This window comes from Taudactylus pleione, unplaced genomic scaffold (assembly GCF_031769625.1).
Source record: "Taudactylus pleione unplaced genomic scaffold, aTauple2 ptg000093l, whole genome shotgun sequence".
Classification (NCBI taxonomy): Eukaryota; Metazoa; Chordata; class Amphibia; order Anura; family Myobatrachidae; genus Taudactylus; species Taudactylus pleione.
The window spans coordinates 1,405,872-1,431,743 of record NW_028284495.1 but is presented as its reverse complement, the minus strand read 5'-3'; the positions used below and the strand labels follow the sequence as shown (position 1 = coordinate 1,431,743).

Here is a 25,872-nt window from a genome sequence, read left to right as displayed (position 1 = left end):
TTTTACAATTTATTTTTAGTAACTTGCACACAGATCACATTTCCCATTACAATTATGGGAAATGCGATCTGCTTTACTAAAAATAAGTGATACTGGGGGTTGGAGTAGAATTTTACTAATTCTACTCCAATTGCCCTGTAATAACTACAGGTGAAACTAAAATAATGTGAAAAGGGTGTGAAAACACCCTTTTTCACTTTATTTTAGTAAAAATAATGTTAATAAATAGAGCCCATAGAGTGAAATGGGGTGGGGATGAGAGATCGGGGAGTGAGAGATGAAATAAGAGGAAAGAGAGGAGGAGAAACAGGAATTTCTATGAATTTAGTATGGATCCATCTTTTTCGGTATACGTTTATGAAGCCGGCGGACGGAATGCTGCCTGCCGGCTTCCAGACTACTTAATCCTGGCGAAGGTTAAATGACAGGCATCTAAATCTAGACGCCTGTCATTTTACCGACGCCGGGAGATCGGCGCCCTGATCGGAAGGATGCCGGGCGTCGGGCGCGGACAGCCGCCGGGGGGGGTTTAGGTTTAGGGCACCCGGGGGGGACTTAAGGTTAGGCACCCCCCGGGAGGTTAGGGTTAGGCTAGGGGGAGAGAGGGTTAGGGTTAGGCACAGGGGGGTGAGGCTAGGGTTAGGCACCCTAAAGGAGGGTTAGGGGTAAAATTAGGCTAGTTTATACTTACCTGGGGACGATCGGGATTTCCTCCTCTGTCGGGCTGCCGACGCCAGGATTTGAATCATACAGATTCCATCTTTTTCAATATTTAGGGCTTGATTCTGAAGCTGACGCAGATGTAATGCTACTAAAAATATCTTCCCTGGTGTACAAGCATGCGCCCAAATTTACAAGGACTGAGACGCAGACTCGCAGCATCTGAAGTTGCTACATTACCTTTGGCAGGTGCAGTTTCTCTATCTAATGCTGGCCATACACGCTACAATTATTGGGGCGATCCGCCTGATATCGGCGGATCGCCCCGATAATTGTAGCGTGGGGGGGCAACCGAGGGTTAAATATTGCTCGGTCGGGCATGCCGGATTGTCCAGCATGCCCGTCCGATGCGATATTTCCCGATAAACTGTCGGCCGCATCAGGCAGTGTATGCCCAGCCGCGGCCGACAGACAGACATTTCCTGTGTTCCTTCCTACGGAAGGAACAGGGAAATGTCTCCTCCCCCGGGGGCGGAGCGCGGATGTCTGGCTAATACACTGTGTGAGAAATCTCACAGTGTATGCCGGCGACATCTGCGGCTGGCAGCCGGCCAGATAAAATGTCTGTCGGTCTGACAGGCATTTTGTCTGGCCATGTATGCCCAGCATTAGTAAGTCCTCCTATGTAAGCTGCTGTGTCTCTGTACGTAGCCGCTTCCAGCAAAACTCCTATAAGACGCAACATCTGCGTGTGTTGGATTTGCCACACCCCCTGTTATTTACCAGTCGCTGCACAGGAATGCGTAATATAATTCTAACACCCTGTGTACAGATCTGTACTGCGTGGGCAGACAAACAGGACACATGCGCGGTAATGAAAAAACATTGGCTGTTTGCATTCTTATCGGCATAGCGTGCGACTCAGAATTAGGTCCTCAGTATGGAACAATCTTTTCCTATATGTTTAGTATGGATCCAGGTATTCTGGGTGTTCACGTGTAGGAAATTAGTGTGGATCCAGCTTTTTCAATGCTTCCTATGGATCAGGTTTTTCAATATACTTTTTATGGATCTGGCTTTTATCCGCACCCTATTCCGGTGTTATCATATATTAAGTGTAAATTTTATAAATATTTTTAATTGATATAAATGTGATGTGTATTGTTTAGAGTGTTTTTGTATTTCTGTGCTCTTGTGATAAGTACTTATGAGTGTCAAAAATGCGATATAATTGGCATAGGGGGCTTTTAGGACTGGGCGCATACATAATAGAGAACTATCTTACTGTTTTATATACATTGCCATTAGTGACTTATCTAAAGGCCCCCATACACGTGGCGATTCGACTGATCGAGTGCGATTTGCCTGCTATATCGCACCGTGTATGGCCCTGATGTCGGGCTGAGCGCGCTCCCATGGGGTCGTACATCGCACCCCTTGATTTTTCTGCAGGACCGAAAGGTCAGGGGATGCGATGTGCAATTCCATGCATGGCCATGCGAGGGAGGGAGGAGGGAGACAGCATATTGGGTGGGCGGCCACCCGATTGCACTGTGTGTGTGGACCGCCTGATATAATGGACGACGGATCCCCTATCGCCTCGCATGGTGCGATCGCACCGTGTGTGGGGGCCTTTAGACGTTGTTTGTATATCGGAGTATTTGACCACATATGTAGTTTAAAGTCATTATTGGGATGCTTGACACAGGGCTCGACAAATCCCGGGGGCCAGGTCGCCATGGCAACCAGATTTGGCTGCCTGGCGACCAGTTTGAGGGCAACCCCCTGCCGCCGCAAGTGTAGTGCAGACCGCGAGTGTGATCCACACTACAGAACATACACACAGTCGCCAGCGGCAGCTGTGTGTTTGTTATAGCAGCCGATGAGAGTCAGACAGACTCTCACTGGCTGCTGCGTCCATGGAGGGAGCCGGCTGGAGCTCACTCATGAGCTCCGCCTTCCGGCTCCCCCCGCAGAGGGAGATGGGAGAGATGTCATGAAGTCTCTCCCATCCCATAGTGCATAGCCAGAGCGGGCCCGGAGGAAAGGACAGCGGCGGTCATCGGTAGGAGCGGGGATCAGGTAAATTGTGTTTTTTTTGTGTGTGTGTGTGTGTAAGGGGCACTGCATAGAGGGAGGGTTGCTACAGGGGGCACTGCATAGGGGGGTTGGGTGCTACTGGGGACACTGTATGGGGGGGCTGCTACTGGGGCACTGTACAGGGTGGGGCCGCTACTAGGGGCAATGCATAGTGGGGACTACTACTGGGGTCACTGCATAGGGGGACTTCTACCGGGGGCACTGTATAGGGGGGACTACTACTGGGGGCAATGCATAGGAGGACCACTTATGGGGGCACTGATTAAAGGTGCACTACTGGCGGCACTGTATATGAGGACCACTACTGGGGCACTGCATATGGGGGGTGGCCGCTATTGGGGGCACTGTATAGGGGGGTGGTCACTACCGGGGCACTGTGTAAGGGGGGGTGCTACTAGGGCACTGTATAGGGGGGGCACTACTAGGGGCAATGCATATTGGGGACTATGTCTGGGGGCACTGCATACGGGGACTACTACTGGGGGCACTGTATAGGGGGGACTACTACTTGGGGCAATGCATAGGGGGGACTACTACTGGGGGCAATGTATAGGGGGAACCACTACTGGGGGCACTGTTAGTGGGGCACTACTGTGGGCACTGCATAGGGGTGCCCAAAGCACATTCTTGCACCCGGGCCCACCACTCTCTAGTTCGGCCACTGCCGGCGGTGGCTTTGCTTGCCCAAGGTTTTTTGGCTGCAGAGGGGTGGTCTTTCTGGGGGTTGGTTGCCTGGAGAGGGGGGTTAGCTGCTCAGTAATGTGGCTGTGGGAGGGTGGTTTACCTGGGGTAGCCCATTAGTGGTGTGGCCATGGGGGTTGGTTGTCGGGGCGTAGGTGCTCAGTAATGCTGCCCTGAGGGAAGGGGGGAGGGGTCTGGCTCCTACACTTTCATCCTGGCTCCTAGATTTTAGAAACATTTGTCAAGCCCTGGTTTCACATATTGTATTGTTGCTAGGTAATAGTTTGCTAGTCCCACTTACGTTTTTGTTGGGCCCCACCTACAGTTGATTTTGTCTTGTCTACATGGGGCACTTTCAGGAATTTTTTCCAGGGACAATTTAATTTCCCAAACCACCTCTGCCTGGGGTATTATTTTGGGCCCCATTTATTTATTAATTGCAATGCGAGCTGGGCATGACATTACTGCCCATGATCACTTTGCAAGATGCAAACCTATCGCTGGAATGCGTAATTCGGCAAGTCGACAGCTGCCGGGGCATAGTATGGCATAAGGGGCATTACTGTGTGGCGTAACGTGATTGAGGGGCACTACTGTGTGGTGTAATGTGACGAAGGGGCACTACTGTGGCATAATTTGAATTGGGGGTACTATTGTGTGGTCACGTCCCATTCCCATTGAGCCCACACCTGGTTTTTTTTGGTACTCGCCTGTGTAGTAACAGCTCTGCTTTGGTGTACACAGATGTGTCCTTCTCTGTGTTCTGCACCCCCTGCCCTAAAAAAACCTACAGTGATCCCTATCTAATCCTCTACAACTGCTAAGCTAGTACTTGGTCAATTGGGAAAATGCCTTCCCTTTTCTTTACGTGTGATCTACACCAATGTAGCTTTACCTAACCAAACCAACCAAATACCAAATGTCTGACTATGGCACATGTTTAAATCCCCTGCAGGATGTGCTCTGTTGTGTGTGTTTAATACAGAGAATAATATACACTTTTATGTTGTTCTAATATTAATTATATGTGTAAGAGCATAGACTAAGCAGTGGGAGGAGTCAGGAATAGTAAAGGATGGAGTCTGTGCCAGGAACCAGATGCTGACACCGAGGTGGGCCTATGTGATTTAAAATGCCAGGGCCTATTTTTAGTCCCAGTCCGGCCCTGCCACCTGGTCTGCTTTACTCACACTGCAGCCCCACCTGGACTGTCTGACTGTGTCCACCAGCAACTTCACCTGAGCTCTGGTCATATGGCAGCCATTACACATATTCCCACAATGCTTTTGTACTCTGCGTGGGCGGATCTCTCCTGCCACACACAGAATCTGCTGCTCACCAGCACCATCTCTGTTGATACTGCCACTATATATATATATATATATATATATATATATATATATATATTTATTTATTTGGTGTGTGTGTGTGTGTGTGTGTGTGTGTGTATGTATATATGTATATATATATAAATATATATATATATATATATAATTTACACCCAGGGGCGCCGAGAGGGGGGGGGGAGCGGATACAGATTACCGGGGCCCGGGCTTCCTGAGGTCCCGGGCCCCAGCGCCGCTCCCCCTCCCTCACAGCAGCGCAGCCACAGCAGCAGCTGAGCAGCAGCCTCCTATGCCTGTGGGGGGGAACGATCACACTGATCGCGCCCCCCCTGGCTTTGAGCAGGGCTGAGGGGGCCCAGAGCGCCCCCCTCCCAAGCGCGCGCGCTGCAAATCTTTATTTATTTATTTTTTCCCGGGAAGGGGGCGTGGCCACGCTTCCCGCGATTAGGTCACGCCCCCTATTACCCAGGCCCGCCGTGGCTCTCAGCGGGCCTGTATACACCTGGGAAGTGACTCTAGACTGCACACCCTAATAGTAATGAAAGGTGCTATCGTGCTGAGATTTTGAAGTACTATGCACAGGAAAAGAAAATGCAGATGCACTATGTGATCATTACTGTACAAATGTAATTATATATTGTAATTAAATATCATATCAGAGGTAGTTAGCATATCATTGGCCAATGATACGGGCCTGCCCACTAACGTCCAGGTCACCTCGTCGAGCAGGTCCCTAACACTCTGGGGTTAACATCTGGGGCATTGTGTGATGTCCTAGGGGGATCTTTGGCTAGGCTGTTTTTTGGGGATCGGGGGGGGGGTACGAAACTTAACGCATCTGTAGGCAGTGCTGCGCATGCGCTGGTTTTACAGATGTAACAGCGCATGCGCAGCACTGTTTCCAGACGCGATAAGGTAGTGTAGGCAGGGAAAAGTATCTATTTCCCGAAAAGCTGTCATCGCAAAAATGACAGCTTTTCGGAATAGATACTTATGGAGAGGTGGAATGATGAATTCCACCTATAATTAGCTAGAACTCCATGAGAGTTCTAAAGCTAATTATCTCCATTGAATTTTTATGTTTAATGAATAGGCCCCTCGAGCTGCCGATCTTATCTCACTACACAGGAGACGATCTCATATGCACCTTTTTATGTAAGCCTTCTGCTCAGGACCACTTTAGTAAATGTGATTATGTTTACAACACACTTACTGTAACTCAGCTCTGTCCTGCTCTGTAACATCTATCAACCTCTGCTACACATTATCCTCCTGTTACACATTATCCTCCTCTGCTACCTCTTTCATATTCTGCTATATCTATAGGCCCCATAGACCTAAACTACCCCCTGGCCCCATAGACATACACTCCCCGCCCTACCCCTTGGCTCCCTAGACACATTACCCCCCAACCCAGGGACATACAGTATCCATTATATCACACCCAGCCCCAGGGACATGCACTGGCCACCCTACCCCCTCCCAGGTTATATTTTTTCTCCTGTGGGAGCCAATGTATTTTATTTTTTTCTGGTGGGGCTCAGTGTGTTTTATTTTTTCCAATTGAGGCAAAAATAAAAATGTGTGTTTCTGTGTGTGTGTTTTTCTTGTGGGGGTCATTGTGTTTATTTTTTTGCTATTGAGGTTAATGTGTTTGTATTTTTGCTTCCTTTTTGGGTCCAATGTGTTTGTTTTTTATTTTGTGGGGACCAATGTCTGTGTTTATCTTCTTGGGGGATGACGACAATGTGTGTTTTATTTTTTTTCTTGTGCAATGTTTTTTTGTTGGCGCTTGCACTCAAGCTGCATAATGCATGCATCCCGATGGTGTTTGTACAGAATCAGACGTACACACCAATAAGTGTATTATAAATGTGTTTGGTTATTCCTAGCTTGGAGCTTGGCTAGTCAGACACAGATGTAAAATAGTATGGGCGGGTTGCTAAAAGTGTTTTCTTATAGAGACAATGAATTGTTCACATTAAAGGCCATACACCGATTGATGATCTGCACCTAGCATAGGGCTAGTGCAAGTTTCACTGTTACGACTGATGGTGGCGTTTAAAGACACACAAAGCCTGATTGCAGTGTCTGTAGACGCTGACAGCGGGAATCTCTTTCTTTGCACATTAAGATGCACGGACGGATGTACAACAGGGAAGGGCATTTTAGTGGTATTGGCATAAAGTTGCAGACACAAATGCAGCAAAAGATGCAATGAAGGCCGCAACTGCGCCTAACTCAGAACTAGGTCCTATGAAAAGGGATTCTATACCCCTTCGACAGACCACACCCCCATTAGGGCTGCTTCAAAAAATTTCCCGGGCTGCTTTTCAGACCCAATCCGCCCCTGTCACCAACATTGGCCAAAGGTTTACTGGCTAAACTAAGCAATCAACAGAGCAGCGGCACAAACACATGGCAGTTATTTCTGTATAAAAATGTTTCGCAAATTAGTAATGTATTAGCAATAACCAATCAAACTAACTCGCAAGTACTTTCAATAGAGAACAATATGACACAGAAATTTACTAAAAATCGTGCGTGGAATATTCTTGCTCAAAACAAAAGTAGTCGTAGTTAGCAAACAGCAAAGAAGGAAACCCTAAACATGTGTAAATAGCAACAGCAGATGTGAATGCCCCCTAGGCAAGTGTACATGCCCCCAGAACATGCCTATTCTCAGTGCCCAATCTGTATTTCCCTCCTGGAGGCGCTGGGCCACTGATGACTGGCACTTTGTGCCCATGTAAAGCGCCATCAGTCTTTTTGTTAAACAGTTCCCCAAAATCTCCCCAACCATAAAAACAGCGTTCCGTACCTGCGGGTCGAATACAGTGCGGGTCGGATATAGTGCGGGATACAGTGAGTTGGATACAGTGCGGTATACAATGTGGGTCGGATCCAGTGCAGGTCGGATATAGTGCGGGATACAGTGAGTTGGATACAGTGCGAGTCAGTTACAGTGCGGGATACAGTGAGTTGGATACAGTGCGGGTTGGTTACAGTGAGTTGGATACAGTGTGCGTTGGATACAGTGCGAGTCAGTTACAGTGCGGGATACAGTGAGTTGGATACAGTGCGGGTTGGTTACAGTGAGTTGGATACAGTGTGCGTTGGATACAGTGCGAGTCAGTTACAGTGCGGGATACAGTGAGTTGGATACAGTGCGAGTCAGTTACAGTGCGGGATACAGTGTGTGTTGGATACAGTGCGAGTCAGTTACAGTGCGGGATACAGTGAGTTGGATACAGTGCGAGTTGGTTACAGTGAGTTGGATACAGTGTGTGTTGGATACAGTGCGGTATACAATGTGGGTCGGATCCAGTGCAGGTCGGATATAGTGCGGGATACAGTGAGTTGGATACAGTGCGAGTCAGTTACAGTGCGGGATACAGTGAGTTGGATACAGTGCGAGTTAGTTACAGTGCGGGATACAGTGAGTTGGATACAGTGTGTGTTGGATACAGTGCGAGTCAGTTACAGTGCGGGATACAGTGCTGATCGGATACAGTGCAGGTCGGATACCATGTGAGTTGTATATAGTGGGGGTCGGATAAAGCGTGGGTTGGATACAGTGCAGGTCAGATACACCAATAATGCACGTATACTCCTTTCACATCACAAACCCGGCTCTGACCCGGGATTTTGAACACCGGTCCAACCCTGCTGTGACCCGGGTCAGACCCCTTTCACACTGCACCTTCAACGCAGGTTATTCCCGAGTTGGCCCCGTTCACACTGAACCCGGGTCAGCCCTGTAAAACCCTATGAATGTCATTAAAAATGTACTTTTTCAGGCTTACAAAGATAAGGTCACAAAAGGGAGGGGTGGGGACTGCTCACAGCATTGCAGGAATCATGGCTGATGGATTACCACTGTGTAGCCCTCAGTTCATGAGTGTTTGTGCTTTACTGCTATTTGCTTCAGCCACTGAGAGGATAATGCAGCTTCTGACAGCATAGTGTACAGTTCACTTCATCACTCCAATTAGCCATCACTGTAGTGACAGTAGTGGTATTAACCCCTTTCAGACTGCCTAAATGCTGCCTTTGCTGTTGTCTGCAGTGTGGTGCCTGTGTGTCTGGCTGCTGACATCATCAAGTGAGACCCAGGAACATCCAATCAGTGGTATTTACTGAGTCCCGGGCTGGAAAACCCGGCTAGTCCAAAATAGTTATCTTCCTGTAATGTAACCAATGCTAACCAGCCTACTTTGTGGTGACTCAAGTGTTCTTCTTACTTGGTATTTTTTTTTCTTTTTAGAACAAGCAGACGGTCTATGTAGGAAGCTTGATAAGCCATGCTATAGTCCAAAACCACAAAAACCCTGGGACAAGGATGCTTGGGAAATCCCAAGGGAGTCTATCAAACTAGTGAAGAAACTTGGGGCTGGTCAGTTTGGAGAAGTCTGGATGGGTGAGTATGTGAGACTTACTGTTCTCTATTTGTTTTTATCCCAGTTGGCAACACACAGGCAGGACCAGATGCTTATCACCTGGTCACTGACTCTGGGGTTAGTTAGGCCAAACACATGACCAAACTGGACTGAGCATAGGATAACTTCATCACATAAGCACTAGTTGTTGAAGTTGACGAAATGAGGCCATTAGCTCACTGGATTCTTAGGCAGCCCTGTCGAACATCTGCTCAGTCAAAATCAGATGAGGATTAGGATTGTCAGATGTACTGGTACTTTGTGGCAAAAATTTGTAGCTGCGGGGTTGATTCAATTTTGCGCAATGCAGTGCAGCTCCTAAAATGTATATTTTAATGTGCACTACAATGTACAATTTAATAGCATCATGGCAATATTTTTGTGCTGTTGCGGGCATCACAATGGCACATCCCGGGTAGCACCTGCAATTCAACCCTAATTAAATTGACCCCTGTGTATGATTTTGTTAAAAGTGGCGTTACATGCATGTAAAATGCATTAGTAACTAAGATAAACATAGCAATTATTGCTACTGCTAGTGATCTCGGCAAAACAACACTACACACCAATAAACTCGACCTTCCCCTAAGTCTCTGGATTGGCAAATAAGTGGAAACTGTAAAAAAAATCTATCGAAGTCTAACCTACTGCCACATTAGGATTATACTCATTAAACTAATCATTTTTTCACTCTAATACTGCTCGTTTAAACCTCATTTATGTCCTATTTAAATCATTGGAGTGAAGGCACACACAGGGGCAAATTCTGGATTTTGATATGGGAAATGTCACATTTCCCTTTCACTAGTACAGTACAAAGTTTTCTTATGTTTTATACTTTTAAACGCTACATACAAAGGTACAGTATGTAACCACTATTATATATGTATACTTCCTGGTCTGAAAAGATACACAATGCCCGCTATCCTGCAGAGAGGTGCCTCAACTGCACTTTAGTAGAAGTACTAAAACATAAAATAGATATTAGAGATGATGGAGAAATTGAGTCCTCTTCCTTTGCTCACTTCCCACCTCTTTATATCATTCAAGACCTCCCTTCTTACAAATTAAATCTTATTTGTGCAATACTAGGCGCACCAGTGCGCTTATTCCATACTGCAAGGAACACTCTTGATGTGCCCAATGCCACCCATTGGTAGGTGCAACTGCAAACTTTTCCACCATGGTAGAGACCTCCATCATCGCCTGCATATACATGGCCTTTCCCATAGAACTGGGGACAACATTCCCAATCTCCACTTCCTGTGTACTTGTCAGTGACTTTAAAAATTATCGCTGACCATAAAAGCACCTAAAAACAGGCTATTTCTAGCCAAGCTAATCAGTGGAGTCACTTACCTTCATTGCACCCAATGCGGTGATCGATATGGGGTCCATATTCTTGCGTGCTGGAGGTGCGCGGGCAGAAGGGGACATGGCTTTGTTCCGCTAAGCCATGCCCACTTGTTGCCAATCTTGTCCATCCTCTGCAGTCAATGGGCAGGGGAGAGGCTAGGGGCTGCTGTGCTGCTCTGCTGAGAAGCCCGACTCAGCGCAGCAGCTGCTGGACAGCCAACAGCCTCTCCCTCCTCTCACAAGTGTGGCTGCTCGGTGACACCTTCTGAGGGGGTGACACCAAAATAGCAGAGCAGCTCTGCTGTTTTGGTGTCACCCCCTTGGATGGTGTCACCCGGTGCGGCCCGCACCCCCCTTGTGACGCCAGTGAAGCTAAAGGTTTCTACTGCAGAAAAACGACTTGTGTCTCCTAGTCCCTGCATATGTCACAGAAAAATTATAAGCTTGGAAACATATATATATATTGGTATGAATTTACATGATACTTTGGACACACAGGTTCATTTAGACTTTCACAGCAAGTCCGTGTGAGTGAGTGCAGCTATATGATACACTTACGGTAGCTACAGGCTGCGTACAACAGTCTGTGAGTCCGTTGCGATATCGGGCCTTAAGGGGGGGTGAGATGAGGTGCCATTTTTAATACCCTGTGGATTATTGAACCTATCCGACCTGCTGCTACCCTGGAAACAAGATAACTGCAAGTTTCCTAGATGTATTGTTATTGATCTCTGTTGTTCGGCAAAAGACCACATACTACATACTAGTCCATTTTTGGCCAGTTTGTACAATACGAGCAAATTAGCTACAGAAATCACCATGTGTGTCACTGGCTATACTCCCAGTAGTGGTAGACCTAATCACTTAATACAGTCATTAAATAATAAATGTCTCACAAAACCTGCATCAAAAAGTTGCTTCTGCTACTAAAAACTATGGTTATACTGTATAATCTACATGAGCATAAGGGATCAGTATGATTTACCGCCGGTTCAAATCCTGACGCCGGAAGACCGTCAGTGAAGATTCCGACAAGGTAAGTAAATTAACTGTTTCTAACCCTCTCCCCTCCCCCTAACCCTCCTTTAGGGGTGCCTAACCCTAACCCCCCCCCTCCCCGCAGCCTAAACCTATCCCTTCCAGGGGGTGCCTAACCCTAACCCCCCCTTCCTCTAGCCTAACCCTAATCCTCCCAGGGGGGTGCCTAACCCTAACCCCCCCCCCCCCGGGAGCCCCTAATCTAACCCTCCCCCATGTGGCTGTCCACGCCCTATGTTCAGTATGCCGGGCGTCAGGCTCCCGGCGTAGGGATAATGATAGGCATCGGGATTTCGACGCCTATCATTAGACCCCTGCCGGGATTTGACAGTCGGTAAGCCACGGTTGCCATTTTCCGGTGTTTTGAGCAGCGCTGAGAGACTCGACACGGGACCTCAGAGAGGTAAGTTTAGATAACATGGGTGAAGGTTGTGCTGTGTGGACCCCCTGGAATCCGGGGCCCGTGTGCACCACACACCCTGCACCCATTGTAGATACGCCCCTGTACATAAGAAGAACTCTTCCTGAGTTTGACAAATCACCTGACATGAAAGCCATCTAATAATTAAACTACGTATTTTGTGACTATGGGGTCTATGTACTAAGCTTTGGAGAGATAAAGTGGATGGAGATAAAGTACCAACCAATCAGCTCTTAATTAAAAAGGTACAGTATCTTCCCTAGTAGCTAAAACACTACGCTGGAATGTAAAAACTCAGTGAGTTCTAACATTTATAGCACAGGAAATGACACGGGCAGTTTTTTGCAATAATGTGAAGCACAATTTCAAGATGTTTCCTCTTGTTGACGTTATGGAGCTTGACATTCGGTATGACATATTTTTTCTGTCTATTAATGTGCTCACTGGGAATAATGATGCTTATATGTAGAATTGCCTCTCACACGTCAGATGTCTAGAACTATATCTTGGTGAGAAGATTGTAACCAGTGGCGTCACAAGGCTGGTGTGGGGGGTGACGGCTCCCTCCAGTCACTGTGAGGGAGCCGGCCATCACTGCACCCTCCCCCTGTAACCGCACCTCCGGCACCCCCGGTAATAACGGGAGGACCACGGGGCTTCGGCCGTGAGGCCACACCCCCTTCCCTACTGGTCACTCCCCTTCCCACGAGACCACACCCCCTTTTGGCAGTGCCGCGCGCACACAGCGTCCCTCCCCGCACCGGGTGACACCATGGGGAGGGACGCCACTGATCGTAACCATTATGTTGCCATGGTTATTATTATTAACCTTTATTTATATGGCGCCACAAGGGTTCCGCAGCGCCTTACAAAGTACATAATCAAATGAGCACACAAGAAAAACAGTTATTAACAGTACAAACAATGCAAGACAAATACAGGAGTTATAAAAATTGCTGCATAACATTGCTGCATGCAGGGTGTCAGCAACCAAGTGTTAGGTGCTGTTGTAAATTAAAATATATGTAAGGGAAGAAGAAGCACGTGAGGGAAGAGAGGGCCCTGCTCGTGAAAGCTTACTTTGTAAAGGGGAGGGGGCAAACTAACAGGGGTGTCACAAATGGGCTAGATTGTGAGGAAGGAACATGGAGTAGTGGGTTAGAATGAGCGCTGGAAAGCTTTGAGGAAGAATGGGGTCTCGAGAGCTCATTTGAAGATTAGGAGCCAGGGAACAAAGTTTTCAAGGAATTTTGAGCTAATGCCTGGGGTACGAAAAAAGGCTGCGACTCGAAGAAGTTGGAAGAAGCGAATGTCATGAGCATTAAATGGAGAGTTTAGTATGTAAGAGTTGGTGGGGGTGACCAGGCGATAGAAGTACCCCAACACTGTGGCAACCTCCAGGCCAGGGAGTGTGAAAGACTGTGAGGCCCCCAAAGTAGATAGCTGTAGGAGAAGTGGTGTCAGATGGGTAAATCCAGGAATTGGTGATTGCTAGGAGATTCAAGGAGTTGGAGAAGAAGATGTCATGGACGGGGACCAGTTGATTATAGACAGAACTGGGTTTCCAGAGGACACAGGAGAGATCAACAGTTAGGAGGAAAGAGAAGAGGGAGATTGTTAGGGTTACTGTAGCGTGTGGTTAAAATTGATTCAGAGCAGGTGGACAAGGTCAGGTGTGTATCTATAATGGATGCAGGTTGTGCGGGGAACACGGGCCCCTGGGTCCAGGGGGGCCCAGCACCGCACACCCTCCACCCATACTATTACTTACCTCTCCGGAGTCCCACATCGGCGTGGGGGTCCGGCGTTGTAAAACGACTGGAAAATGGCCGCGGCGCATTTTCCCAGTGACCTGTGCATAAACTATAGACTCTGGGCACACTCTAGTGCCCAGAGTCTATAACTCCGGTGTTGGCCACGCACATCTCAGTGCGCTGCCAGCCACCGGGTAAGAGGAGGGGGCCCGTGTCGGAGACTGCACACGGGCCAATCCTCTCTAGAAACACCCCTGGATAAGGTTTAGTGTGGTGTGGGTGAAGAAGAGAGGTAACTCGGAGAAAAGGGAGGGTGCAGGGCTTAGTGGCGGTATAGCAGGACCATGGTGGAATAGGAGTAAATAATAATGGAGTTATGGGAGATGCAGTGGAGAGTACTAGATGGGATGAAGGTAGACAGAGGAGACGAAGGAAGGGGAGGAGAAGGTGGAGGGAGGAAAGAGATGGGAACTGGTGGTAGAGGAGAGAGTTATATAGCTGCTGAGTGAGGGGCGGAGCAGAAGAAAAGAGAGACATAGGGGCATATTCAATAGGCTGCGTGAAAAGCAAAAAACCTGCACCTGCGAGGTTTTTCCTGCAGGTGCGGGTTTTTTGCTATTCTATTAGGTGCGTGTTTTGTTTTAAAACACGCGCCGGGAGGTTTTTTATTGCGCACCTCCTGAGCAAGCGTGATTTTTCCTGAAATCGATGATTTCAGGAGAAATCACTGGGACTTGCTCTGACACCCCCGTGGCGCCCCCCCCTGAGGACTAATTGAGCAATTGGAAGTAACCATTTAGCTTAATTAGTCCTTAATTACTTACCTCCAGCAGCGCTGTCTTCTTCATCCTGCGTCGGGAGCCGGCTCTTCTGCAGCAGCGGTGAGTATGTCAGTGTGTGTGGTGTATGTAAGTGTGTTTGAGAGTGTGTGTGTGTGTGCATGAGTGTGTGTGTGTCCCGTTGTCAGTGTACCCCCGCAGTGCTTGTGTGGCCCCACCGGAATTGGCGCTGGGAGAACTACATCTTCCGGCAGCCCTTGCTCCTCCCATCAGGCCCCGGGAGTCCCAGCAGCCCCCTCTCCAGTAAGAAGAGAGAGGGGAGGCCGCCGGGAGCCGCGGGAACCCGGGCAGGTAAGTGACTTTTTTTTTTTTTTAATTTACGCGGCGCGGTAAATGAAAACCCCGCATCCACTGTTTTTTAATTGAATCCCGCGGGTATCGGGAGCGCGCATACCCGCGGGATTCCAAAATTGGCCGCGAGGGGTGCGAGGTTTTTTCCTCGCAAAACCTTGCGCCCAATTGAATATACCCCATAGTGTAGATGAGGGAATAGGAGGGGGGGGGGAGCAGCAGTAGTAGTGATGAGAGTGAGATACAGGAACCGTACAGTTAAAATGTCTAAAATTCAGATAAAAGGAAGAACAGTGCTGGTAGATGTAAAGGCACAACTGCAATAGTATATTATAAACAAAAGGAGTTTGAAGGTGTTAAAGTTACAGTACTTTAAATGTAGGATAAAGTATTCTTAAGATGTATAGGTGTTAAACAATGGTAGATACCACAGTGGTATAGAGATAACTTGACAATGGTACAGGAATGATTTAAACATACTGTACATACAAAAATTAAAGTGCAGCAAACTAACTGGTAGTTGCTTGCAATGCTAAAGCAGGGAGTTCAGTAAAGGTGTGTCCAGGTTATAATGAAAGCTGGTGGCTGAGTTGCGGAGTATCCAGAAGCTCAGAAGATCCTTTTAAATTGTTTCAAAGTTGTAAAGAGTTCTATTTTAACTGTTGTCCTCATGTGTTCCTCCTGTATAACTCTTTAAATTATGCTGTGCATGTAATACCACTTAGAAAAAAAACACTTTGAAATAAAAACCAATGCAGCCGTGTAACAGGCCTGCAGCCTGTACCCTACTAAATATAACATACATTCATAGGGTTGCCCTGTAGTTTTAAGACTATACAAGTATGGTAAAATGTGCTTATAAGTCCCCTTATATGTAAGTTGAGTAACTATATAGAAGTTCATGTTTTGGAGTTTTTTAACCTAATATTGTTTGCTTTAAAACAAAAAAAAATATATGGTTAATGTCTTTTGATTAATTTATGAAAATAGTTCTGTTCTGAACTTCTCTTTTAGGTTTCTATAATAATAATACAAAGATAGCAGTGAAAACTTTGAAGCCAGGCTCCATGTCTGTGGAAGCTTTCATGGAGGAAGCAAACCTGATGAAGGCTCTCCAGCATGACAAACTAGTGAGACTTTACGCTGTGGTAACCAAGGAGGACCCAATTTACATTGTTACTGAATATATGTCCAAGGGTAAGTCTACTAGACAAACATGCCTGTAATTCCATAAAAATAGTTGTTTACCAAGTGTCCCCAGTTAAAATATACAGATGTGTCCTCCTACAACTCAATACAGTGAGTGAGCCGCCAGGTCTCGTGCGGGTATGGTAGCACAGGATGTCTTTTTCGTCCAAAAATGTGTCTAGGGGGTAAATTTACTAAGATTCGAGATTGCAATCTCGGGTGAGTTTAGCCATGTTTTTCATCTCGCGAATTTATTAAAAACAAACTCGTGTGAGTTTGGGAGAGGGTTTTCATTTTTCACTGAAAAACTCTGGTGAGATTGCAAACTCAAGTCAACTCACCATCAGCCAAACTCTGAAGTACTTTTCATAAAAAAGATGCAACTCGGGAATTTACCAAGAATAGAGATTACAATCTCGAGTGAGATTGTAGCAAACTAGCAGAGAAATTGAAGTTTCAAATAGACCACCTCCTGAGCTGCGAGTTTTGCAGAAACATACACATATCAGTGTGATTTGTGTATATTTCTGCATGTGTACCTAATTTAAAGTGTTTTTATTAAAAAAAAAAAAAAAAGGACCTAGGGTCCCCCCCCAAAAGCATAACTAGCCCCGGACTGCTCAGACAATCCTGTTTCCTAAAATTACGTGGAACGAGTAGAGTAGTGTTCCCCCGTAATTTAGGTACCAGCACCTGGCTGCAGGACCAGTGCTGGTTTTAAATAATAAGGGGGAAAAAATGCGTAGGGATCCCCTTGTATTTAAAACCATTACCAGACCCAAATCGACCTGGGTGTAATGCCACAGCCAGGAGACCCTATCACCGTGTCTCCAGGGCCAAAGCATTAACACCCCAAAACCGGGGATCTCTGGGGAGGTGGGGACGCCCCTCTCCCGAAACCCCAGGCTTAGGCTGAAGCCCAGGGCTCTTCCCCACACCCCTGGAGCCCTCGGGTAATAATGTGGTATATAGTTCTAAGCTATTGTAACTTACAGTGGAACTACAGGTGCCAGCATACCTACCCTTTGGCACTTGTGGAACTACAAGTGCCAGCAGATGGCCGGCACCCGTACCTCCATTGTAAATTAAATAGTACACCCACACCGCCTAAAGCAAAACTTTATTACACACCTATCTACCTCACTCACACATACTTGCCTGTGCCAGCTGGTCACGTCCATTTGTCCTGTAGAACCCATTTGGAGTGCCTGAAAAAAAGATCTTATACTCCCCTCCATCCTTGCGCTGGTCTCCGTAGCATCTGCTGATTTGCTGCCGGCTTCTGACAGTTCACACTGATCAGTCAAGAGCCGGTTAGCGGTGTATGTGGTCACACACATACACTGCTAATGCAAGTATCTTTTTTTTTTTGCCAAGACCCCTGGATGCTACGGAGACCAGCGCGAGGATGGAGGTGAGTATAAGATCTTTATTTCAGGTAGGTAGGTGTGTAATAAAGTTTTACTTTAGACGGTATGTGTGTGTACTGTGTTTTTTCAACTATTTAATTTACAGTGGAGATACGGGTGCCGGTCGCCTGCTGGCACCTGTAGTTCCACTGTAAATTACAATAGTTTAGCACTATATACCACATTATTACTCCCGTACCCACCGCTCCAGGGGTGTGGGGAAGAGCCCCGGGCTTCAGCCTAAGCCTGGAGTTTTGGGAGAGGGGGGACCCCTTCTTGGGGGGGTCCCGACCTCCCCTGAGATCCCTGGCTTGGGGTGTTAATGCTTTGGCCCTGGAGACCCGGTGATAGGGTCTCCTAGCTGTGGCACTCCACCTCGGTCGTTTTGGGTCTGCTGCTGGTTTTAAATATGGGGGGGAACACCTACGCATTTTTTTCCACCTATATTTAAAAACCAGCACTGGCCCTGCAGCCAGGTGCTGGTTAATAAATTATGGGGGAACCCTACTCTTTTTGTTCCTCGTAATTTTAGGAACCAGGACTGGCTGAGCAGTCCGGGGCTGGTTATGCTTTTGGGGGGGGAACCTACGTAATTTTTTAAAAAGATTTGCCCATGTTTAACAGGTAGAGCACACAAGCAGCCTTCACATATCTCACTGATATGTGCAGGCTGCTTGCTCAGAAGAGTTTTGTAGAGAAAAAACACTGCAATCTCGGGTGAGTAATCTCATCTAAACTTACTACTCTGGGGAGAAATCTCTATACGCTTCACCATCGGCCAACTCACTCTCAGCTAAACTCACTTAAATTTGAGAGTTTAAAAACGGGAAAATCACCTGAGTTTCGGCGATGCAAATCGAGTTTAAAAAAACAAAAACTCGATCAGACTCGAATCTTAGTAATTTGCCCCTAGGACTCGTGGCCGCTGCATTGTAGCACTTCATATACAGATTCAGGGGTCTATTTACTAAGCCTTAGATTGAGATAAAGTGGACGGAGATAAGGTGCCAGCCAACCAGCTCCTAACTGTCATTTTTCAAACCCAGCCTGTGACATGGCAGTTAGGAGCTGATTGGCTGGTGCCTTATCTCCGTTGACTTTATCTCCATCCAAGGCTTAGTAAATAGTCCTTCAGACTCAGGGGCCTATTCATCATCGAAGGCCGTATGGCCTCCGATGATGAAGTTTTGGACTCGCTGCGAGGGATACTTTAGTATCCAACTCGCAGCGGGGGAAGCCTGACACTAGAGCAATTCATCATTGCTCCGGTGAGGCGACAACTGCTCCAAAAAGGAGTTGTCCCCGTGGAAAGTATCGCAGCTACAAAAGTAGCTGTGTTACTTACCTGCTCCCCGTCGTCCCGGCAACGCATGCGTGACCTCAGGTCACGCATGCGCATACCCGTCGGGAGAGAGTGAGGAGGCAGCGGAGGGATCTGCTCGGATCCCTCTTCGCATCCCCTGAACTCCTTCCCATAGGAAGGAGCGGGGATCCGAGAACAAGTGCCGTCTGAGGATGGGGCTTTTTCTTGGGGGCAAACTCCGAAAACTTTGTTTTCGGAGTTTGCTGAATACCGGGGGGTCCTACCGGACCCCTAATGATGAATGGCCCGGTAACTTAAAACTGCGGAAACTGGCGTTTCCGCATGGTTACCGGGCCATTTATCGTTTGATGAATAGGCCCCATAGTCACACACAGATATACAAGTGCCGCATACAGTATCAAATTAATCAGTGCAGTCTCCTTGTGCATCCTAGTCACATCACATTGCAACTAAGACACATTTTTAGACAAATAAAAACATTAAAAAGACACCCCGCGCTAGCATAGCCGCAGGGTGTCTGGTGCACCAAGAGGGGCTGTTTGGCACGACTGCAGCAAAGATGTGTGAGGACACATATGTACTTGGTTCTTCTTTACATGCTCAGAACACCCAGGACATGCATGGGGCCCTGATAAGTAGAGGGCATGATCATGGCGTGTGAAGGAGTATGGGGCCTGGTCTTGCCACATTGGAAGTTTGTGGTCCAGTCCGTAGATGAAGATGGCCGTATAATGTATAGGGCATGGCTACACCTCTTTGGCAAGCCCTGGACCCAATACTTTGTACTTGATACTTTTCTCTCTCGGTACCCTTGGACACTCCCTAAAGGATGGGACTATTTGGGACATTCTGGCTATTGTGAGAACCAAAGCTCATTACATACATTGTACTCACAATCTTAAAATTATTTAAATTGCTGTCTTAAGTATATTTATTTTTTTATTTATTTGCTGGTAGGAAGTCTACTAGATTTTATGAAAAGTGACGAAGGTTCTAAAGTGCTTCTTCCAAAGCTGATTGACTTCTCTGCTCAGGTAAAGCCTTTAGCTCCATGCAATATAAGCATTTCAATATTTGTGTTAAGTCTGGTGGGAATTGATTGCTGACTATGGGCCTGATTCAATGTGGATGCCATGTCGATGTTCACACAGTTGAGCGATTATCGGTGGAGTGCGCATGCGTATTAGCTGCAATGCGCTTGCGCAGCATTTTTGTGATCAAATGCGACTACGGATGTAGCAAGGATTTATTCGCAAGTGATTGACAAACGGGCCGTTTTGGGGGAGGTAATAATGCAAAAACGCATTAGTGTCATGACCATTATCGGAGGCATTTATCTGACTACATCTGTAATCCCATACGTAGGAAATATCCGCAACCATAGGGTTACTCAGATGGTTGATTATCGAAGGATCTGTGACTGCCGCTGCGTATTTGGACGTGGTTGCTTGGATCTGCAAGGCCACCGACGGGCGTCTAAATACATTTCCAGATGGCTGTAGCCAGGGCCGGCTCCAGGGGTTGGAGCACCCTGTGCCGGCTCTCTCTAGTGCGCCCCTACACCAAGCGCGATAAAAAATGTGGGGTGTGGCCTAATTACCATAGGCCACGCCTCCTACGTGACGTTATTTGGAGGCATGCCCGCATGGCACACCTCCAAACAACGTCAGGTTGGGGAGGGGAAGCCTCACTAGCTGGGCTTCCCCCAGCCCTCTCCCGTCACTGAATGGATGCAGCACGCATGCGCGCAGCATCCATTCAGACTTTGGGGTCAGGCACAGCTGCGGCTGTGGGGGTGCCCAACCTCCCAATTTGACCACCCACGGGCCACTTCGGCCCACGGGTGGAACAGCGGGATAGTACTGTCCAACTGAAATCGAGTTGTTGGGGAGGGTGCGCCCTCTATGGGTGGCGCCTCTGTTCAACCGCACTGGTCGAACACCCCTAGAGCCGGCCCTGGCTGTAGCATTAGCATATTTTTGCACAGCAGAAATTTACAGCTGCTAATACATTATCGTCCACATCTGGATCAGGCCCTATATGCGGATGTCTGTTTCCTTATATTGGCACAAAAGAAGGTCATATAATGTACAATCTGATACACAGAGCCAGGCTGTGTACATACAGATGCCAAGCAACTAAACTTAAGGTCATTTGTAAAATTGATAAAGTCACTTGAGAGAGATTATGAAATCATCATTTAAAGTTACTGTGTAAAGCTGTATTGTTACTTTTCCTGTGTATTTTTGTTAAGCGTATTGTGTTAAGGGATCAATGTATAAGTATATATTATTATCTAGTTCCGATGATGGCACTAGCAAGTCTGTTTGCAGACATCACAATTCGGTAAACTTGCCTTCTTTTCCTCGTACCAATTTTATCTCCATGCAAAGCTCTCATGTTAATCTTACTGAGAGGGGCAATTCTCTCACCATATTATAACACTATTTCTCCCAATTGCAGCTGCAAAAAGTCTCAATTTGCAGATCACCAAATGGCAGGGTCTTATGGGATATTGGCCCTCATTCAGAGGCGGTCGCAAGAAGCGATCGCTCTCTCTGAATGAGGGCGGCCACTTGTTTAAGTGTGGCCTCCTGGTCGCTAGCTAAGCTGTGGGTTACCACCCACAGCTTAACGACTGACCAGGGTGATGGTCGCGATGGTCAAGACCATCGCGACCATCGGGGCTTGCGACGAGACCCTAAGGTTGGGTCTCGGCAACCGCAAGCCCCATGGAGCTTCCTGCTCTGATCGAGCAGAAAGCTCCCCACTGACATCACTGCTGATGTCAGTGCGGCCGCCCACAAAACGGCAGACGTTAGGGAACGCCTCCGATTGTGTAGCCACCCCCCCACCCCGCCTACAAAACGGAGCGAGCTGTCGATCACCATTGACAGCCGCCCCTTTTGTAGTGAGCTCCAGAGCGAGAGAGTTTCTCTCTCGCTCCAGGCTTGCGCACGCGCAGTGCGACCGCTGCGCTTGCACAGGGCCTTAACATCGACCCGGTTTCGAGCACTCAGCGCTTGCGACCGGGTCTGAATGAGACCCATTGTGTGGTATTTTGTAAAAAAAAAACAATACAAAATTACAATGGCTCAGCGATCTGACCTAGGGGTATGTTTACTAAAGTGAGAGTGAGATTCTACTTCACATTTAACTAGTACATCCTAGAAGATAATAGCTAGAATCTGATTGGTAGCTATGGGCAACATCTCAACTTCTAAAACCCTCAATTTAGTAAATATACCCCCTAGTATCCACACGTGTGTGACCTCATTTAAGCTAGAGTATGACTTCAATAGAGGTGAGTCCATGTCCAGAAAAAATAATGGCTTAATTTAACAAGAACTCTTGACCCCTTTAGCACTCACTAAAGGGGTTTAAACAGCGGTAAGCTCTGTAGCATGACTGTACCGCTTGCCTTACACCATCTATAGATTCCATAAGCAGTATGGTCCCCATTTCCGGCAATGGACACCAGGCATAAGCCATTCCAGCTTCAGCGAAGTCTTCCGTGCTTTGCGGAGTCCATGCTGGGTTGAAGCCAAGGTTGTCTTAACAGCAGTGTGGGCCCTGGGCAAAACAATGCACTGGGGCCCCTACCCACGCATTCACGGGAAAAAAATGTAAATGGTCAATAAAATGAAACACTCCTGCATGGCCATCCGACCTTCTACACATGCAGAGAGACTCTGTTTGAATGGTGTGAAGCCGGCGGATTAAGTGAAACTGAGGTGAGTACTCGTCACCGGGGGGTGTGGGGGAGGTTAGATCAGAATACAGTGCACCGGCGGCCGGCTTATAAAAACATCACAAATTTACCGACTGGCTGCAGGTGGGTGGGTTGGCGGGCCCCTAAAAGCTTCGGGCCCTTGGGCAACTGCCCAACAAGCCCAATGGAAGAGATGGCCCTGGTTGAAGCACAATGCACAGGCAGCCATTCGCATTAGTCAGCAACCTGTCATCACAGAGAGAATGCCATGCAGTGGGGAGGCAGCTATAGACCTCATTGGACAGGTAAGCAATGGTGTATACCAGGGGCATATTCGTTAGTATCACTGTGATATTAAATGAAAATAGAATGCCAGAAATTAGTATCCTTATTAAATAGAGCCCTAGAGATAACATTTAGCAGGAGGAATGACCGATAAACTACCCTGAATTTGCTCATAACCCGTTTAGAGGCATAACATACACTGGGTCTATTTACTAAGCCTTGGGTGGAGATAAAGTGAACTGGGATAAAGTACCAGCCAACTAGCTCCTGTCATTTTTCAAACACAGCCTGTGACATGGCAGTTAGGAGCTGATTGGCTGGTACTTTAACTCTATTTACTTTATCTCATTCCAAGGCTTAGTAAATAGTGTAGAATATAGATATCCTTATTCTAGGCACAATTAAGAAGAGAACATTTCTAATGTTACAATACCTTTAACAAAAAAGGCTATTGTGCAAAGAAAAACAATAATTTACATGACTGCCAGATACATTACCCATTGTTTGCAGTACAGGAAACTGTTTACAGTAAAAACAGCACATACTGTACAGTATGTCTATTTGGAGAAGTAACCATACTCTAGTCTCGTCTCTGAGAATACAAACGTGAGTTGTAGTTTTTGGCTGTGAGTCACCATTTGGTATATACCTGGGTTGCAAAGTAAAGTAAAACCCTGTTTGTGTTCTCTAGAACAAAAACTGTCCTGTGTAAGCCCTTATGAAGATGCATTTTGCTTCTGTGTAATGAGAGCACACAGATGCTTGGACAGTGGGTTATCTGTTCTAGAAACATGGGCTCTATTTATTAACATTATTTTTACTAAAATAAAGTGAAAAAGGTTTTCACACCCTTTTCACATTAGTTTAGTTTCACCTAAATTTACTAAAGGGCAAGTGAAGTAGAATTCGTAAAATTCTACTCCAAGCCAAAATTTTTAGTAAGCAGATAGCATTTCCCATAATTGTAATGGATAATGCGATCTGCCTCAGATTTACTAAAAATAAAAAGTGAAAAAATACCAGGGGAAGCCCTGTGATAATAACACCACCTGGAGATGGCGTTATCCCCTGGTTCCCCGACCCCTGCTCTGCTCTAACTGGCAGAGCAGAACCAGGTTCCGGGCTCCAGTAATCAGCTGTGTGGTCTAAACAGACCACAAGCTGATTACTGCTAAAAAAAAATCGTAAAAAAAAACAAAAAACCTTACCCGAGTCCAGGGCCGGTGATCGGGGCTCCAGTGATGTCCTCCCTCCGGTCAACTGGTGTGCCGGCTCCTGCACTGTGACCCAGGTGGCCGCGGAGGGGGGCGGTCGCAGCGCAGCACCATGTCACTGTATTTTTTCCGAAGAAGGGGATTCGTAGGGACAGAGCTTTATCGCAATAAATCCCTGTGATATTGCCTGAATTCGCTATGTGAATTCAGTTGGAAATATCGCACTACAATATGCATTCTAAATCTGGATTGTAGTACATGGAGCCTATAGAAACATAGAATTTGGCGGCAGATAAGAACTACTCGGCCCATCTAGTCTTCCCCTTTTCGTTTATCCTTTTGGCAACCTCAACCATATTTGCTCCTTAGGCCTCTCTTAACGACATTCCTATGCTTATCCCAAGCGTGTTTCTATTATTGTTTGCCAGTGGATATAAGCATGCAAAGTTAAACATGTGACCGCAGTGAGAAATGTAGTGCTCTGTTGATCATGGGGAAAGGTTTCACACTTTGGGGCCTATTCATTAAACCTAAAAATTCTCTAGAGATAATTAGGTTTAGAACTCGCATGGAGTTCTACCTAATTATAGGTGGAATTCATCATTCCACCTCTCCATAAGTATCTAGCGTTCCCGCTAGGCTGTTTTAGCGGGGCGCGGCGCCCTGCCTTCCTTCTGGAGGGCAAAAAGCACCCTGCCCTCCAGGAGGAGGGCAAAAAGCGCCCTGCCCTAACAGCCTGCGGGAGCCGTTCTCACCCGCGGGACGCAGTGTCCCGCGGGTGGACAAACATGCGGTGATCCGGTCACCGCCGGAGAATAGACGCCGGGCGCATGCGCCCGGCATCTATTCTCCCTTTCTGCAGCGCTTGGGGGCTGCCCGGCATGTCCGTAAGCGCCGGCCACACCCCCAAGTATGACGAAAAGGGGACGCGTCTTATAGACACGCCCCTTTTCATAACCACACCCCCTTTTCGGACGCGCGCACAACATTGCCCTCTCTAGCTCCGGCGCCCTGCCTGCCGCCGGAGCTAGAGGGAACACTAAGTATCTATTCCGAAAAGCTGTCATTTTTGCGATGACAGCTTTTCGGGAAATAGATACTTTTCCCTGCCTACACTACCTTATCGCGTCTGGAAACAGTGCTGCGCATGCGCTGTTACATCTGTAAAACCAGCGCATGCGCAGCACTGCCTACAGATGCGTTAAGTTTCGTACCCCCCCGACCCCCACCCCGACTTACTTGTCCGTGCAGCAGCCTCCCGCTCCGTCCTGCTGGTCTGTCATGTGGTTTCCCAGCAGACCACATGACAGATTAGAAAAAAAAAAAAACTTTTTTTTTTTTTTTTCTAAACTTTCTTGTGCTCTGCTGGGGAGCACACATGTCCGACGGAGGACGGAGCAGACGCGCCGGAGGGACTCGTCGGGGGACCTGCACACGCGGATACAGGTAAGTCAATTCTGCTATTCGCCACCTCACAGTGGCGAATAGTAACTGCATCAAAAACCGAAAATTCATAATTATCGGAATTTGATGAATACCACAATTTACACATCCCCATACTAATGTATGGGGAGTGTGGAAATTAACGCAGGGGAACTTAGCAAGGAGATATCTGTGATATCTCCTGTGCTAAGTCTGTTCATGAATACCAAAATAAAGTTATTTAAGGAAAATGTCCTTAAAAACGTTATTTTAGTGTTGATGAATAGGCCCCTTTATCTACAATTACTACCAGGGAAATAAAGAGGGAAATGGATTTAGCCCTTTTTATGACAGTGTTAATCTGGGTAACGTGTTTGGTATAGATTGTGTTAT

General features: G+C 47.1%; 1 protein-coding gene across 4 annotated transcripts in view; it reads left to right on the top strand.

Annotated features, from left to right (window-relative positions):
* The window catches only part of LYN (LYN proto-oncogene, Src family tyrosine kinase), a 116,550-nt gene that overhangs the window by 75,258 nt on the left and 15,420 nt on the right, over positions 1 to 25,872 (top strand). For all 4 annotated transcript variants that reach the window (XM_088469527.1, XM_088469524.1, XM_088469526.1 and 1 more), the window contains exons 8-10: positions 9,055 to 9,207; positions 15,940 to 16,122; positions 19,804 to 19,880. In XM_088469527.1, the coding sequence (XP_088325653.1) occupies positions 9,055 to 9,207; positions 15,940 to 16,122; positions 19,804 to 19,880 (413 nt within the window). The remainder of the gene's footprint in view (positions 1 to 9,054; positions 9,208 to 15,939; positions 16,123 to 19,803; positions 19,881 to 25,872) is intronic.